This window comes from Lates calcarifer, linkage group LG6, assembly GCF_001640805.2.
Source record: "Lates calcarifer isolate ASB-BC8 linkage group LG6, TLL_Latcal_v3, whole genome shotgun sequence".
In the NCBI taxonomy this organism is placed as follows: domain Eukaryota; kingdom Metazoa; phylum Chordata; class Actinopteri; family Centropomidae; genus Lates; species Lates calcarifer.
This window is the reverse complement of record NC_066838.1, coordinates 19,508,324-19,526,601: the sequence shown is the minus strand read 5'-3', so window position 1 is coordinate 19,526,601 and position 18,278 is coordinate 19,508,324. Positions and strand designations below refer to the sequence as shown.

The 18,278-nt window shown below is 44.5% G+C and overlaps 1 protein-coding gene across 1 annotated transcript; it reads left to right on the top strand.

The window, feature by feature from the left end:
* Window positions 1–143: 143 nt before the first annotated feature.
* On the top strand, window positions 144–16,507 carry baz2a (bromodomain adjacent to zinc finger domain, 2A). The gene is given in 31 exon segments (XM_018701175.2): window positions 144–395; window positions 1,356–1,479; window positions 1,658–2,539; window positions 3,571–4,264; window positions 4,266–5,701; window positions 5,946–6,221; window positions 6,323–6,700; window positions 6,825–6,885; window positions 7,027–7,135; window positions 7,301–7,402; window positions 7,500–7,722; window positions 7,826–7,887; window positions 7,971–8,036; window positions 8,145–8,537; window positions 8,643–8,897; window positions 9,065–9,279; window positions 9,385–9,459; window positions 9,579–9,753; window positions 9,846–9,908; window positions 9,994–10,138; window positions 10,231–10,850; window positions 10,955–11,315; window positions 11,563–11,718; window positions 11,835–11,995; window positions 12,220–12,285; window positions 12,419–12,702; window positions 12,789–12,924; window positions 13,044–13,190; window positions 13,320–13,552; window positions 13,718–13,861; window positions 14,573–16,507. Coding segments are annotated over 30 exon segments (8,202 nt in total). The 5' UTR covers window positions 144–395; the 3' UTR covers window positions 14,733–16,507.
* Window positions 16,508–18,278: the final 1,771 nt, after the last annotated feature.

Genomic DNA, 18,278 nt, shown 5'->3' with positions numbered 1-18,278 from the left:
AATAGTTGTTTATTATTTATCGCTGTGCCATCTTCACCCGCATATCCGTTTAAGACGAAGGTTTAGAAGCATCTGCGCCTTCGAAATCCAAGGACTGAAAGGTTGGATAGCTTTGAGTGAAATATCAGCGAAAACTTTTGATGGTGGCAGTGTGGGAGGATGATGCTCTGCAAAAAAATTGTCTTGTGTGCGTGCAGCGTAAACAATGTAACTTCATCTGGCTGCTAGCTAACGTTAGCCCGTGAACAAAAGGGGAGCACGCCTCCATCTGTTAACAAGCGAGTCTGTCTGAGTTAACGTTAAGTCACTCTCGTCTGAACCGGCTGGTATTTATTTTCACCCGCGGCGCTCTCCATAGCTGATGGGCATCATGGATCCAGACCAGCGTGGTTGCGGTACCTGCTGCCTGGCTATCAGCTAACATCGCAGCTTAACTACCGTACTTACTCCGGGTAAACGTAAAGGATGCTACCAGTTAGCTATCTAGCTAGCGTGTGTTAGCTAGGTTCTATTGTGATGCTTTAGCTAAATAACCTTGGAACTGAAGCGGGGAATATTTAATGTCTGGTGTTTCACGTTAAAGTAAACCGACCGTTCAGCTTCTAAATGATATATATCTAACGTTAACAACATCGGTTGTTAGCACAGCGAGCTAGCAGCGATTTAAAGTGAATTGTTTGTTTGAGAGCACAGCTAGCGCGACTTAGCTAACGAGGCGCCTGCTTTTTGCAACGGCCTTCCTGGTTGAATTAGGAAATCAAGTATCCATAGATGGCTACTTTGCGTTACGGAGGGTATGGAAGTGTTACACAGCGAGCGGTGTGGTAACAGTTCCTCAGGCCTCGGAGTGGCTGTAAAATATTCTCGCTAATCCCTCCATTGTTAGGCCGCCGGGTCTTGCCTGGGCCGTACGTTTATCATGGTAGATTTGAGGAGGCTGAGCTCATGTTTTAGCAGCGCCTCATCAGCGGTAATGATGAGCTTCTATCGTAATATTCCGGTTGTCCATTAAGGCTCGCTAGGGCCTGGCATCTGCTGTTGCTGGCTGCGACATTTTGACGGTTGTTGTTGGAGCGAAATGGTGCTGTCACAAGCTGCAGTTGGCAAAAATATTTAAGATAGACATTTCACGGGGGAAATTGTACGTATTGCGTAGCGTCGACTGTCTTCAAAACTGCATGAAAATAAACGAAAATGAATTAAATAATACATTTGCGATTCATATAGTGACGATATCGTTCACATGCTTCTTACCCATTTTAAGCAATCACATAACCTATATGTTTGCAGGAGGAGGTCTTTGAATATTAGTGTAGATTTGTTTATTTATTTATTTCTGTTCTGTTGTTTTTCAGATGGAGTCAAATAATCATTTCAACTATGGCACCCACTCCTCAGCAAACTCAGGACTGAAACTCTCCTCAGGGGATTCTCTTTATACTAACGGGTCCTCCATGAGTTTTCCTCAGCAGGGGAAGAGTAAGTATTTTCACAGCACACTATCAGTACACAAAATAAAATGAATGTTATTGTGAAAAGACACTCTCTCCTCCTGACTCCTTAATTCTTTGATTTGATAGTTCAACCTAGCTCTGTATTAAAGTAAACAAACACAAAATTTTACTAATGCAAGCTGTAACTTAATCTTGTTTCACAGATATGAATGGCGAAATGAATGTGAATGGCGCCACTACTGTACTTGGGTCCGGTGTGCCTGGTTCCCACCCACCAACAGCTCCTTACCCTCACATGAGCAACCATCACCAGAGCAACATGGGCTATGACTACTTGTGGGGCAGCCACCCTCAGTATGGTCCAGCCATGGGCGCCTCTCCTGGGCACGGGATGCACCAGAAGCAGCCTACACCTGGGATGGTGCAGCCTCAGTCACAGCACCACTTCCAGGGTCATGGACAGTACCAACTGAATGGGAGTATTGAAAGCTCCCACCAGCCCCCTGTGGCAGGCCCACCAAACATGCCTATTACTGGGAGTCAGTACTGGAACAGGAGTAACCCTGGCCCACAGCAGATAGGTTATAATTCCCACAGTATGTATGGGACCTACCAGAGTCAGGCACATCCTGGGATTTCACCATCACAACATCACCAGCAGCAGTCCTTACAGCCTCCCCCGCATCAACCGTCACAGCAGCACCTCCAATCCCACCGCCACCCTCACCACCAACACCACCAGCAGCACCAGCAACCACAACATTATGGCATGATGCCTAATGGGATGCCCTACTACCAGCATCAGCCCCAGCACCCAACCCTGCCATCTTCGCAGCAGCCACAGCCACAGCCACAGCAGTCGCAGCCTCAAGCCCAGGCTCAGATGATGCCTCCCACTGCCCAGAATTTTACTCCTCCACGTGGCAGCCCACAGCACCACAGTTTAGGCAGAGGGAGCACTGGCAGCCCTCTCCCTGTGGGGATGACCTCTGCATCAATGATGTCACCATCAACAGTGCAGGATAGTGCATCACCCAAGAGCCACAACAGGGACAGCAGCGTGGGAATGTCCTCTGTCATGCAAGGTAACCACCTTACGCTTACATATTTTTGGCTTATATGATTTTGACAGAACTGCATTTCTGTTGGCTGTCTACTTACTTTTAATTTCCTCTTAAATCAGATTGTGTCTTTGATACTTACATTTGCTCTTTCCCCTAATGCCACCAGTTAAGTGGCATTAAAAGCAGTTTTATAACTGGTTTTATAACTGGTTTTAATCTTGCGGCTGAATGGCAAATATCCAAACTGTCTTCTTCCTCTTTGGCCATACTTGACATAGCTAAACAACCAGGGCTTTCTGTGGTTGCATTGCAGTTTCATGTGACATTTGTAGAAAATTACATTGTTGAAATACAGGTATTATTTAGCTAAAAACAGCTACGTGATTACAATCAATGTCAGGGCATATTTTCTTGCTCAGAGGTTGGTCATCTCTGCTAGTTAGTTGATTTATCAAGTAGTTGATTGACAGTGAATTGACTGGTATTCATACACATTTGCTAGTTCCAGCTTCTCTAATGTAGAGATTTGCTGTTTTTGTCTAACCTGACAGTCATCGGAATATGATTTCATTTTGCACTTTCGGTGAGGCAAAACAAGATATTTGAAAGTGTTGGTTTTGGCTCTTCTTGTCTTTGGGAATTGCGATTGGCACTCTTCACTATTTTATGACATTTTATTGATTAAACGTTACATCAAGAAAATAATTGACAGAGGATTTATTATAGAAAATAATCTCTATTTGCATCCCTACCACTCTTGCACATGGGTATGTGGTACTGGGTCAGCCTCACATCCACTGCTTAATAGTGGGGTAGTGCCAAGATTTAACCAGCAGATGCCACTGTTGACTATGTGTTACAGTGTGTGAAACCTTTGGAAATAAACTGTCAGTGGCATTGTTTGCCAGGGATAGCTAGTGCCTACTGTAGATTTTTATCTATAAAACATCATTATTTCTTTTGTTATCAGAGTGACGAGCATGCGCTTCAGTATACAACACCCTGACTCTCAATTTATCATAATATTGACTATATTGTTGATTGTCTTTCAGGGCATACAAGGGAAGCTGTCAAGGAGGTAGACACAAGCTATAATGGCAGTGAAAGGGCACCTGTTGCCCAGAGGCTACCCAAAGCTGACAGTTACCAAACCAAACCCTCTGCGGCCCATGTGGGATCTACCAGTGATTATCGACAGCACTCTGACCAGCCAGCAGCTCAGTGCCCAGAGATGGCTTCTCCTGTCAGAGATGCAGCCGTTAATCCACCTCCCCCGTTTGTGTCATCTCAGCTCTCTGCGTCTCCATCATCTGCACCAGTGTCAGCGTCTCTAACCAAGGCCTCTGCAGCTTCCGCTGTGTCTGGATCTCCCATATCTGCCCCTGTGCCCCCAATTGTTTCAGCCCCTGATGCAGAATCTACTCCATCACAAATCTCAACACCTTCCAGTGTGTCCTCTACTCCATCTCCAGCTGCTCCTTCCAGGCTTTCCTCACCTCCCCTACTGGTGCATGGCCTCAGACCTCCATCTTCTGCTGCAACTGAGATATCCTCTGTTGGAGCCAAGCATCTGCCAGCAGGGTCTTCTCCCTCCTCCCTGCCAGCATCACCTCTAAAGTTGTCTACATCTCTAGCTTCAACTAATAGTGAGTCTAGACCGGCCGCAGCTTCTTTGGTCCCTCCAGTCTCTTCTTCATTGGAGTCTGTGGCTTATCAGTCAGCACTGCCTCCCACAGCTTCTGGACCTCATACAACTGTCCCCCCCCCCTGCCATAGTGTCCACATCTTCTAACTCAGTGTCTGCACCCATTGCATTTCTTCAGCAGATGGTTCAAGGGTCCAAGGGATCTTGCTTTCCCAATACATCTGGAGTTCAGCTTGAAAAGCCTGGACCCCCAAAACCAATGTCTGCCACTTCACCTGTGGGTGCAAATTCCTCATCAGCTGGTCTGGTTCCGTCTCTCATGTCAATATCAGGACCTCCGACCTCAACACCACCTGGCTCTTGTTTATCAACATCTGTGTCACCCATGTCTGTGTCAGTTACTCCTTCAGTCGGCAGTAAGTCCTGTGAACCAGCACCCACGCCCCAGCACCAGACACACACTCCCTCAGCTGTTGACACTGGTCTTTCATCTGCCTCTGCAGCATCATCATCACCAGGAGGGTTGAATTTACCCTCTCTAGCAGCCCATGAAAGTCCTACAGTCCAACCTCTGTCTACCCTACCTCTTTTAACCACTCAAGCCTCCAGGACTGCACCTGTGTCCACCCCTCCTGCCTTGGTGTCTGTGCCTCCTGCAATGGGTACGCCTTCTGGAGTGGTCCAAAGTTCTGACTCTGAGCAGCATCCACCTAACACCACTCCTGCTCCTGCACTAAAGCAGTCGTCTCCCAAGCCAGAGCACCATGGCCGTAGCGAGGATATGAAAGCATTCAGTAATACAAGAAATGGTAACCAAGAGGAACACCCCCCTCAGCTTGTTTCAGGCACAGTAAGGACACCACAGAAGGTGGAAGTGACTGAGACTCATAAATCATTCACTGATCTTCCTGGGAAACCTTTGCAGACCACAGTTGCTTCTGATCAAAAGGCCAAGAATAAACAGACGGACTTTGTCAGTGACACCTGTGAGGCAGATGACTCCATGGTGGAGCAAAGTCCAATCAGAAAGTCCCCACAGCGTCACAGCACGAGGGTAGAACATCTGACTGATGAAGAAAGTTTTGACAACTCTTCACGTGCTGCTTCTCAATTTGATGGCAATTCAACCTGCGACACCCCCTCTAGGATGGAAGTCAGCTCTGTCTTTGGAAAGAGCTCTCTTTTAGACTGTGACAGCTCATGCATAGACGACTCCACTCACTTTGATAACAGCTTTCACCTGAGGAAGGACACGTCTCAGTTTGACAGCACCTCCCATGCTGAAGGGGAATCTTCTATTGTGTTTGACACCACTAGAGACAGCAGCTTCTCTGCAGAAGAATCCAGGGATGACACGCTGGACTCCACCAGAGAAGGGGAAACCTCTGAGGCAGAAGAGACCAAGAGCAGTTGTCAAATCACCGGGGAGTCCATGCTGGAGTCTCTTAACAACACCTCTCAGATGGAAGAACCCTCTGTTGACTCAAGTGATGTGTCCAACTCACACTCATTTGTACAATCTCAGCCTATTCATCAAGGTACAGTTCATGATCATTGAAACTATTATTGCATGGGTTGACAAGCAGTAAATATTAGTTAATATATGTAGAACAATTTATCGTAACATTCTCTTTCTTTCCCTCTATAAAAATTAGATTTCTTTTTTCTCCTCTCATTGTCACCATATTGAGTTATACAGCTCTTCCTGTCTTTCTATGTCATTATCCTATAATTGTAATTTATGCTGACACAGTTTAATGTCATTTTTTCATCTTTAATCAGGACCTGAAGCAGAGTGGGAGCCCAAAGGACATGATACACCAGACTCAGCTGGACGGATAAGCATTAAGACCACTGTTAATGAGGCAATGACTCTGCCGAGCTTCAATATGAGAGACGAGAACTTCATTGCCTTCAGTACCCCAGCAGAGAGCCCGGCTGTACATCCACTTCAACCAATAACTGATCCAATCGTATTAGCTGAAGGAGGACATCTAAAAACCCCAGGGAAACAACGCAAACCTCGAACTCCAAAGGCAATATGGATTAAAACCCCAGGTATTCAACCTTATGATTTCAACAAAATGTTATGTCAAAAATATTTGATTTTACTTAATATATATATATATATTTGTATTTTTTCCCCTTTTTATTTTAAGTTCCTGAGGAGGCCCAGCGCAAGCCTCGTGTCCGAACCCCTAAAGTGGAGAAAGTCAAGACTGATGAAGAGGGAGGCAATAAAGTGGAGTTGGCTACAGGCAGAAAGAGGAAGAAGTCCCTCAAAGTGGATGTCAAAGAAACATCAGGTGCCTCTGGAGAGGCAGGGCCTCCTGCTGTAGAGGTCGATTCAATCACAGCCACAATTGAAGCTGTTCTGGCCAATGCCTCATCTCTTAACACAGCAGTCGACAAACCCAAGAAGGCGAAAAGGGTCAAGAAGCAAGACCAAGAAGGAAATGTGGCAAAAACACCTAAACAAGATGCCGAAACAACTGCTGATGATGTTGATGAAAATGATGACGACAGCTCTACTGCAGGTAATAAATGTTAAGAGTTTTGGGGAGGGGGTCACACATCTTATGATGACATTTTGCAGAAACATGATGTCACAGTTTATTGCAGTCTATTGCTAAGTCTGGGTGCGTGTATTTTTCTTAACAGGTGAATCTAACAGACGGAGGGTTGCAACGGAGGATCAGGTCCAGTTCCCTCTGTTGCACGGGTAATTATTCCTTAATATGACATCTCAAAGATCTTTAGTTTTAGTTTAGTTTTCAAATGTGTGCAGTGTTTATACATAATTCAAACTCTAGTTTGTTTGCTATAGTTAAGTGTCTAAAAAGCTACTGTCTCTTGACCGTAGGTGGAGGAGGGAGATTCGAGTGAAGAAAACTGAGAACCGCATGAAGGGTGAAACATGGTATTACACACCTTGTGGAAGAAGAATGAAGCAGTTCCCAGAAATAGTCAAGGTAAGTATTGTGGCCCAAAAAACAGAACCAAAATGATCTCTTTAAGTTGTGGCAGTCTATGCATTTTATGACATGTACCACAGATGATGTCTGGGTTGTTAAAACAATTGCCATTATTTTCTTTCTTTCTTGCCTGTCCTACCATCTTCTAATTGCTTTGTTTAGTACTTGAAGAGACACACGGACAGCGTGGTCACCAGAGAACACTTCAGTTTCAGCCCACGCATGCCTGTAGGAGATTTCTATGAAGAGAGAGAAACTCCTGAGGTCTGTGTATTTTGCCAAGTACAGCTCATTTCTTCATTTGAGCATTATGTATACATAACAGCAAACTTCATTTGTTGTTCTCCACAATATGTTACAGGGTATGAAGTGGGTCCTCTTGGCTAATGAGGAAGTTCCTTCCATGATAATGGCCATAACTGGCCGGCGAGGTCGACCTCCCAACCCTGATAAAGAGAAACCCCGCAGAGTCCGTGGTGTGAAGGGAGGGCAGGCCCGCCGCCCCGGCAGGCCTCCCAAACCCAAGATGATTGACCTCCTTAGCAAGGTTGACGCCAAGCTGTTGAAGCGACTTGAGGCCAAGGGTAAGAGGATGTTGAGGAATTATGGGCATAGTTCAGAAATGGTCTGGAAGATCTGGAAGATAAATTTGTAATGTGGGTAATTGTTTCTACTCATGTTTTATAGAAGCACTTACGGAGGAGGAAAAGGAGAAACTTGCCAAAATCAAAAAGAAAATGAAGAGAAAGGTATGTAGTCCAGGCTGTTTGTAATTTTGATCCATAAAATTCATATCTCATATTTATTGTGTTGCTGCTGTTCATTTTTTTAGGCAAGAATGAAGAGAAAGGAGGATGCTAAGATCAAGAAGATGAAAGAGGAAAAAAAGAGAGCCAAGGTACAGACAGAACTCCACACTCAAAAACATAAACTAATTTATCAGCAGTGTCCTCAGCACCACCTCTTCTTAACCTCCACCTGTTCTTTCTTTCCTTTGTCGTTACAGCTTGAGCAAGAGGCAAAGGGCTTGGAGATGAAGGGTGAACCAACTGACCCGGCAGCCCCACAGGTCACACAGCCAGCATCAGAGTCTGCCGCGGAGCTCAAGAAGCCCGGCCGCAGAAGGTCAGTCAAGGTTGAGGCTGCTCCACCGGTGCGGCAGACGGACGAGGAGAGGATAGCCCAGGGTAAGAGGGTGCTGGGCGCTCGGAGTAAAGCGAAGGCTCTGGCCAAAGCTCAGGCAGAGGCTGAGGCGGCAGCTCAGGCTGCTCTGTCAGCCAAGAGGGCAGCAGAGAGAAGAGCGCAGGCCCAGAGACGTCTGGAGGAACGAAAAAGACAGCAGTTGATCGCAGAGGAGCTGAAGAAGCCGACAGAGGATATGTGTCTCACTGACCACAAAGTGAGTTTTAATTTAAATCCAATCTGCTTAGATCTTCTCTGTTAAAATTGTGATTGCAGAGTTTTTGGCAGTGTGATCATGGCCTTCAAACTTTGTCTCCACCAGCCCTTGCCAGAGCTATCACGTATCCCTGGTTTGGTTCTTTCCGGCACTGCTTTCGCGCACTGCCTGGCTGTGGTTGAGTTCCTGCATGGCTATGGAAAGGTGATTGGTCTCAATATACCCAAGGACATCCCCAGCCTTTCTACCCTGCAGGAGGGCCTCCTAGGTCTGGGCGACAGCCAAGGAGAAATCCAGGACCTACTGATTAAGCTGGTGGAGGCTGCACTCCATGATCCAGGCCTGCCATCATATTATCAGGTGTGGGATTAGAGCTGAAATGATTAGTCAACGAATCGCATAAGTCTTTTTTTTTTTTTTTTTTGCATATTTGCAACTTCTCTCTGTGTGTGATAGTAAATCTTTGGGTTTTGAGTGTGATGTAGATTTTAATCTAGTCTCCTCCATTTTTCTCCTCTAACCTTCAGTCTGTAAAAATCCTTGGAGACAAGCTGGTTGAGTTGGAGCTGTCCCGCAGCACGGTTTCAGAAGTACTTCGCATCTTTTTGGAATCTCATGGTTATGAGACAGAGGTGTGCAACACACTGAGGACCAAAACATTTCATGCCCTGCCTCCTGACACCAAGGCAGCCATTCTGGGTTTCCTGGTGGAAGAGCTTAACAGCAGTAACATCGTGACAAGGTTAGAACAAGATGTTACCATTTATTCTAAGGCCACTCGTGAACCTTAAAATGTATTACTTCCACATTTCTGTTGCTTTATTAATGTATGCATTTTATATTTCAGTGACATTGACAACACATTGGAGAACATGGCAACCTACAGGAAGAACAAGTGGATCATTGAGGGGAAATTGCGCAAGTAAGATCATGGTTTTGTCTCTTAAAATGCAGAATGATTAAATATATCACACAGATCCTTTATTAGTTAAAACACAGAGCCATATATCACATTGATCCTGATTGTTTTCTGCCTACTAGACTGAAGGCGGCACTAGCGCGTCGTACAGGACGGTCAGAGGAAGAGCTGTGTTTTGAGGAGAGGAGGCGCAGTGCCAGAGTGGCCGAGGAAGAGAACCTCAGTCTGGAGGAGAGCGGTGTGGTCCTGGAGAGAGGCAACCGTCGTGTACGCAAAGAAGAGCCAAAACTCAGTGATGTATGGTTCTGCTATTCTAATCTGTTTTTATTTGAATGAGAATCTGATCATTTCTGCATTTGATGTAAATGTATTTTTTTTTCCTGCTACAGAGCGAAAGTCCTACCAATGCCAGCATTCCAGAGCTTGAAAGGCAGATAGATAAGCTAACCAAGGTAAGACTGGTGCTATGCAGAAACAGAGCTTTGTACATTTTTGTTGTTTTATATTAAATATTCTTCTGTCTTTGGATCTCCGCAGCGCCAAGCGTTTTTCCGTAAAAAGCTGCTACAGTCGTCTCATTCCATGCGGGCCACGTTGCTGGGCCAGGACCGTTACCGGCGCAGATACTTGGCTTTGCCTCACCTCGGAGGAGTTCTAGTTGAGGGGCCAGAAGAGCTCTTGAGTGAGTCTGAGAATAAATTTGAATTTTTAGACTTTACACATCCTTGACCTGTCCATCTTTATCTACTTTTTCTTTGCATTTCTATCTTGCAGCTTCAGGAGATGTCCTTGTAGCGGAGGTGCCTGTCACCTTCCTCAAAAAGGAGCCCAAAGTTGAGGAGACCCCCATGCCTACCACTCCCCCTCCTACTCTACCTTCCTCTCCTTCCTCTGCCACCCCTGCCCAGGCCCAGACCTCGTCTCCAGAGGAGGACCCCCTTCCAGGCACTGCATCCCTCATGAGCAGGCCAAGAGGACGCGGTCGCCCCCGAAAAATCAAACCAGAGGTGGAGCTTCACCTCCGCACAGCAAAGATCCGCCGTCGGCGTCGAAGTAGCGTCAGATCTTGTAGTGAGGACTTGCCTGGGTCACCGAACAGCGGCACGCAAGACCTCACGCAGGCTGCTTTCCAGAACTGGCTAAGCCAGTCACAGGAAGCAATGACCAACGGCACATGCTCAGCAGCAGGGGAAGGTCCAGAGGGTAATCGACCGGAGGAGAGTGTAAAGGAGATGGCAGAGAAGCAGGGGCAGTGGTTCAACCTGCTCCCCAAACAACCATGTGACGATAACTCTCTCACTGAGCCTCAGATGCCCACCTCACCCAGCTCACCCCCCAAACTCCTCCCTCAGATCCCGAGTACTCTGCCTGCACTCGCTGCTCCACTCATGCAGGTTTGCCCACCACAATCAATACAAATACATTTAATTATATTATAGAAATGCACTTAAAGCGTTATGTAGAACATATTAATTAATAATCTCTCCCCACCCTTCAGCCGGACCCACTCCTGCCTGGCTTGGCTCCTGCTGACCCCGTGACCCCAGCAACAACACAGGACATTCCCTCTACAACCCCTGTTTCTGCTGTTCCTGTTGGTGCCTCACCACCACCACCACCACCACTCCCTCAGCTTCTTCCAGCCCCCATTTCTCCTGCTCTAGCCGCACCTACTACTGCCCCTACTACCCCTGCCAGGCCAGTTCGCAGGCGGAGGAGAGGCAGCAGAGGTAGTAGTCCTGCCCGCAGAGGACCACGAGGGGCTGCAGCTAAACGCCGCGGACGCCCTCCCAACTCTGTGTTCCAGGAGCTCGAGCAGCAGTACTTCACACAGCTGGTGGTCAAGCCCATTCCAGCATGTAAGTTGTGGTTAAAAAGAGCATCAAAATTAGGCAAGCAGTCTGAGAGGTGTTTTTGATGGCCATCACTTTAACAATTCCTAAACTATATAACAGGTCAGAGATGATCCTGGGGACTATGAATCCCCACTTCTGACCTTTAGTCTACCAGAATGTACAGGAAGCAGATATATCATGGTCAGTCAAAACACACGTAGTCTTTGTATTATTTTTAACATCATGTGTAACTTGTATCTTTCTTTTCCAGCAATGGTGCGTGGCTGGTGGTGGATCAAGGATCCAGAAGAACTGTATAACACCTTGCAGGCCCTCCATCCAAGAGGCATCAGGGAGAGAGTGCTCCATAAGCATTTGGCCAAACATATGGAGAGCTTAGCTGAGATGTGCACCAAGCCTGTCAGCGGTGAGTGGTGTTGTGTTGTGGAATTTGTCACTGAGGATTTTAACTTTGTCCTTCTGCATTTTTCCCGTGTTGCCCTGAGTTCTTTTTAAAACTGCTCTTATGTTGTTTCTGGATAGACCCGTTGTTTGAGTTGAAGGTAGAGGACAAAGATGTGCTAATGGAGGCTTTGCAGCAGCCGTGGCAAGTGCAGGAAAAGGCCATGGAGACTGACATCAGTGCCCTGCAGTGGGTGGAGGACCTGGAGCAGCGAGTCATTTCTGCTGACCTCCATCTGAAAGTGAGAAAGCACCTCATTTAGAAATCTTGTTATCACAGAAAAAGTAGGAAAATTGCTGAAAAAAATTGTGTGCCAGTAGGGGATTTTTTTTGCATCTCATAACCCATCTCTCTCCCCTTATTCCTATACTACTGTTATACTAATACTATACTATATACTATTCGTATACAACAATATGTAATTTACCATCATACAAACTCCTCTCCCATTTGTTTTTCTTCCAGGCACCGCCTCAGAGCGCAGTGAATGACACTGAATCTAACACAGAGACACCAATGGCAGAATTTCAGGTAGCTATTAAAACTCTTGATAAAACTCTTCCTCACAATAATTAGTCTAAATAATAAATAAAAAAATAAATAATTCCTGCATAGTTATTGCTTTGACTGATACGTAACCTCTCCCTTTCTGCCTCTTTTTAAGCCCTACACAATCCCAGATCCAGACTCCACACGGGATGACCTCCAATACTACGAGCATGACGCTGACCCGCGTGATGACTGGATCGTGAGAACTAAGAAGGAGTGGTCCGGCCTGCCTCGTATTGCCACACACCCCCTGGACCTGGCTGTGCTGCGACTGGCTAATCTTGAGCGAAACATCGAGAGACGCTACCTGAAGGAGCCACTGTGGAACCCAGCTGAAGTCATGCGCCTCGCACCTCTAACCCCTACCCCAGGAGAAGAGCATCCCATGGACGTCATTAGGTGAGGAGAACAGCAAGGGTTTGGGATGTGTTCTTTTGCATTCACATTTATAGATATTTTTGTATAATCATTTTACTCTGTTCCAGTCTGGAGAGTGAAATCACCTCTCGACTACGAACGTGGCGGCAAGCTCTGGATCGATGTCGCAGCGCTCCCCAACTCTGCCTGTGTTTACTTCAACTGGAGAAGGCCATTGCTTGGGAGAGATCTGTAACTAAAGTGGTGGGTAACTCTATCTCACTGGGTTGTTCTTTGACCCTGTTGTACTTAGTTTTTTGGGAGCACACTGCACCCAGTAACTCAGAAAGTAAGGATTTCTTTCCTGTGATCTCTTTTTGTAGACTTGCCAGGTTTGCCGGAAGGGAGACAATGATGAGTGCCTGTTGCTGTGTGACAGCTGTGATCGTGGCTGCCACATGTATTGCTTGAGGCCCAAAATCACCCAGGTGCCAGAGGGAGACTGGTTTTGTCCTACCTGTGTTGCTAAGGTAAGAACCAACCCTGTCATTTTGAACCTAAAACATTTTCCAGCAATTGTTTCCTTCCAAGCAATTTGCTCTGTGTTAAATTTGTCCCTCGTTAGCTCAATCTGCTTCCTTCTTCGTTTTTTCTCTCAGGAGGAAGGTGAATCACTGCGCGCGTCAAAAACGAGGACCAGGATGAAGAAGAGAAGATATGAGGATGACAGCTCTGAAGATGAGACGACAACACGGCGTAGTTCTGGCATGGCAACACGGAACAAGGATGCTGCTGCACCCTCCTCATCCTCGCGTTACTCTGGAGAAGGAGGCGGCACCACTAAACGCCGTCGCATGACAACCCGCAACCAGCCTGACCTCACCTTCTGCGAGTGAGCCCCACCCTCATCACCTATGAGCTGATCACATGTAGAACGGTCTTATTAACATGAAGCAACATGATATTAAGTCTATTGGGCACCATTTGTTGTGGTAGTACTTTAATTTAATCTTGTAATTTGGATTAATGTTAATCACTTTGTTTTATTTCCTGCCAGGATCATTCTAATGGAGATGGAGGCTCATGCAGATGCCTGGCCATTCCTTGAACCTGTCAACCCCCGACTGGTGCCAGGCTACCGCCGCATCATTAAGAACCCCATGGACTTCCTCACCATGAGAGAGAAACTGCTACAGGGAGGGTAAGAACACATCATATTGTGCATTTAACTACTTTTTTTTACCTGCTCTCATGGAACACCTGAAAAAAGCGGAAATCTTGTGTTTTTTTTTTTTTTTTTTTTTTTTTTTTTTTTTTTTAGGACTTTCAGTTTTAACAACGTCAATACTACAAATCAGAAAAACAGATACAGCTCATTTTGGAATAGAACTTCTCCGTTTTGCTCCACCCAAACGCAGAAACAAGAGTTTGAAGTATAAAATATGAAGAGCTTTTCTTAGAAATAAAAGAAAAAAATATTACTCCCACATGTATTTGTATATTTACATGTGGGAGTCAATACTTCAAGAAAGTTTCAAGTTTAAGAAAAATGTATATCAGTTGTGTTTTTTAAGCATCTTGTTAGTCTCACTTTTTCCTATTATCCAGTGATAATTGTTTTTAAGTTTTATTGGATAAATTTGGGCTATAATTCACCTTAATAATTCATTTTATTTCCTTTGTTTTTTATTTGCTTTGTTTATTACTTGGTCCTTATGATTTGGATGATTGTTCTGCACTTACACATTAATACGAGAAATAAACATAAACCCACTTCAGAGCATATTTTTCTGTCCTGTTCCATCCTGTATGTTTTCTCTTAACTCTATTATCCAGCTCCATGCAGAATAATCTTTCCCTCTCTGAGACATTTAAACGTCGGCCTTGTCTCTGTCCTGTCTCCTTGCCTCAGGTACTGCAGCTGTGAGGAGTTTGCGGCAGATGCTCAGCTGGTCTTCAACAACTGTGAGCTGTTCAACGAAGACACGTCAGAGGTGGGAATGGCCGGACACTCCATGAGGCATTTCTTTGAGAGCCGCTGGGCGGAGTTCTACTCAGATAAGGACAAATAGGAGCCTACGACGTTCCCCCTGATGGTGGGGCTGTAGACTGTTGGTGCTTTCACCGTCCCAGTCACACTCTCTCCATTACTGCTAAGACTGTCTGGAGGTTCTTCCAGCCATGTGTATTCTCTCATGTATAGGTATATATGTATAGATTTTGGCTATTTGTCTGTTATTGTTTCCTCTCCTGGCCGAATCTTTTCGAGGCCCACAGCTGAACTGGCTTGAACCTAAACCCATTCCCCACCACCACAGAGAGTGGGAACATGTCTCTCCTCACTTTTCCTCCCTCCTTTCGTGTCTCCTCATCTTCACCTCAGCACCTCATCTCCTGTTTGCGTTTCCCTGTCATGTCCTTTCACAAAGCCCCATGTCGTAGCGAGGCCTTCGGTCAAGCCCTGTTGTGGGGTGATGACACGGTCTCAGGCCCTGAGTATTTTGGCTCTCAGACTCACACTGAAGGTCAGGGACTGATTACACTATCGCAGCCTAAGCGCTGCATACTGGACCTGCTTAGCACCGCTCAACGACAAAATGGATCAAAACTCTTCACAGAGCTTGGGTCATTTCTTACCTGTTCAATGGAAATGTAATGTAACGTGGTCTTATGCCTAGAAGTAATTTTTTTGCTCAATATATTTTTATTATATATTCTATATATAAATATATATAAAGATTACAATAGCTGGGATTATTTAATAGCAATAGCTTGTAGTGAATGTGTACAGATTACCTTATAGAGATGTCTAGACGATTTATGAAAAGGCCAGTTAAACTAAAAGGAATCTGTTCTTGGACTGTCACAAGTAGACTTTGTATAACCTCCACTTAAAGTCTTGCACGCACACATACACAGTTTTCACCAACACGCATACACACAAACATGCACATGATTTCACACACATACCCACCTTCTGCTGCTGTGTGAAAGACACTGGTTTCTGAAACTGGAGGATTTTTTAATGTTGGTCAGTCAGTCAGGGCTTAGACTCTTTAATATTTCACTGTCCCTCCTGTTAAAGAGTAAATAATCAGCGTAGTTACACCAGATCTCGGTCACAACTGGGAGGATGCTAAGTAGTCTGATTAGAGAACACAACTTACACTGACGTTTTGCTCTTCTATGTTAAAAAAATTGCCTCAGCTGCAGCTTCAAAACTGCAACTGAGCAATCGATCTGTGTTCAGAATGAAATGTTTGTAGCTTGTCTGACCAGGTGAAAATATCTAAAGGTGGTCACATACAAGGCTAAAATCCTCTCATTTTTAAGACTAGAAATGCAGAGTTCTGATAATGAAGCACTGGGCTCATCGCTGCCTAGTTTTCTGTCTTACATTCCTTTTATTGTTTGTTCATTTTGTTTTGTTTTTGTTTTTTTTTCCCGCTGTACAAGGGCCAATGTACGATGTTGCGCGGCATGGTTGGTGTGCTATGAAGGCGACAGGATGACTCCACAGTCCGGGTTTTATTTAAACTTGTTTCTTACACTGAACTCAAATCCGTTGATAAGAAATAAACTTTGATGTTCCTTATTACACTTAAAGGGACAAGACGTTTTTTCAAAAAAGAAAAAAAAAAGACATTAAAACCAAATGTGGTGTTAAGTGAATTTTTAATAATGTACAGTTTTGGTGACTTTAAATTTGTTCCTTTATATTTTTAGGACCAATTCATCATTTTTAAGAGGAGGTATTACAAGACTCTGTTGTATTAAGGTGATGTAACACGTGTGCATCTGTAGAATGTACTGTGAGTTGAATAAAAACCACATCTAGTAGAGAGTATTTGTTTTGTTGCCGCATCTTTTGTTTTACCCTTTCTGTTTTTTCTGAATCCTGTATATGTTTCCTCTCCCTCTTTATCCCAGATGTTGAGTTTCTCTTCAGGTGCTCCAGTTTCCTCCCACAGTTTGAAGACCTGTAAAGGCATTTGGCGATTCAAAAATACTCTCACCTGTGGAGGTATGTGTCTGTGGTTGTTAGACTTGAGTTAGAGTGAGTCCAACCTCTTACTCAATGCATGCTGGGAGAGGTAGATTGATGTATTTTAGTGTATATAGCTACAAGATACAAATCCAGTGACATTGAGAAGTTAAGAATATATTATTTTTTATAAATGTATGTTATATGTATATGTTAACAGGGTGTGAAATACATTTTTTTTTTTTTTTACAGAAAATGAATACAACTATTGCAGTTAAGCAATGGATCTGGATAGAGCTGCAACAATTAATTGGTCTGAATTAAATCAGCAGCTGTTTTGATCATCGATTAATTGGTTCATACATTTTTCAAGCAAAATTGTCAGAACATGAGAATCTGCAGCTTTTCTTTGTCATATATAATTGTAAATGAAATACCCTCTGACTTTGGACTAATGGTTAGACAAAACAAGTCATTTGAAGATGTCTCCATGGGCTCTGACAAATGGTGTTCAGCATTTTTCACAATTTCTTTTGACATTTTACAAATTAAAAAGATTGATCAGTTAATTGACAAAATAATAGGTAGATTAGTCAGTACTAATCCTTAGTTTAAGCACTGGAAAAGGATATAAATGAGTTCTGAAAGCATTATTTTGGAATGGAGTATGCAAGGTTGAGATAATTCACAATAATTTGATATATATTCACTGCTGCATCATGAGCAATATTGTGAACATTAGTGACTCCAGTGATATACGCATGCGAGGACGCATAGATGCACAACTGGCAAAGGAAAATCCTGAATAAAACAAATAATGACTGAAAATAACTTAACAGACACAGTTAAACACATCTAAACAAGCTGCATATATGTAGTTTATTATATGTGATCAGAATAAAAAAATCATCTTTAGGAATTTGTGGTATGTTTATGATGTGGACTCCAATTTAATTAAGTGATTAAACCACTTTTCTGTCACATTTCAAAGCCATTAACAGATATGAAACATTAGTATTTGAAAGAGCAGCACACGTGAAACAAAAGTAACACTGCAAAGACACCATTGGTTTTGGTTCCACACACTTTTACATACAGTCTGTTTCCCTCCTCCCTCTACCATACCACACTATATGTATTTATATGTACTACCACAGTGCTGCAGTATTTTGCGTTTCAGAGCAAAAAAAGAGCTCAGCAACGATGGAGATCTGGTGAAGTGTTTGGCAGGAGCTCTGCAGCTCCCTGGAGAGTCCTGTCTGAGGCACATGCTGCTGGGAACATCCTGCCATCACTCCCAGCTGCTCTACAGTGGTAGACTCAAGTACAGCACACACACACTTATAATCTACACTTAAATCTACATGCATCAAAAAACACAAAAATATGTGGATATACTCAGAATTTAAAATGATAGAATGTGCGTACTGTGTCTCTTAGTGCATCTCTCCCTCTGTCCTCTATCGCTCTCTCAAATCCCTTAGCTGGCACTTTGTGTGAGTGTATGTGTATATTTGTGTGTGTGTGTGTGAGTGAAATTGTGTCTGTGTCAGCACTCTGGGCAGAGGGGGGCTGAAAACTCCCCACGCCAGCGGGTTCCAGCGTGCCCCCCGCCCGTCCCGCTCCACACAGT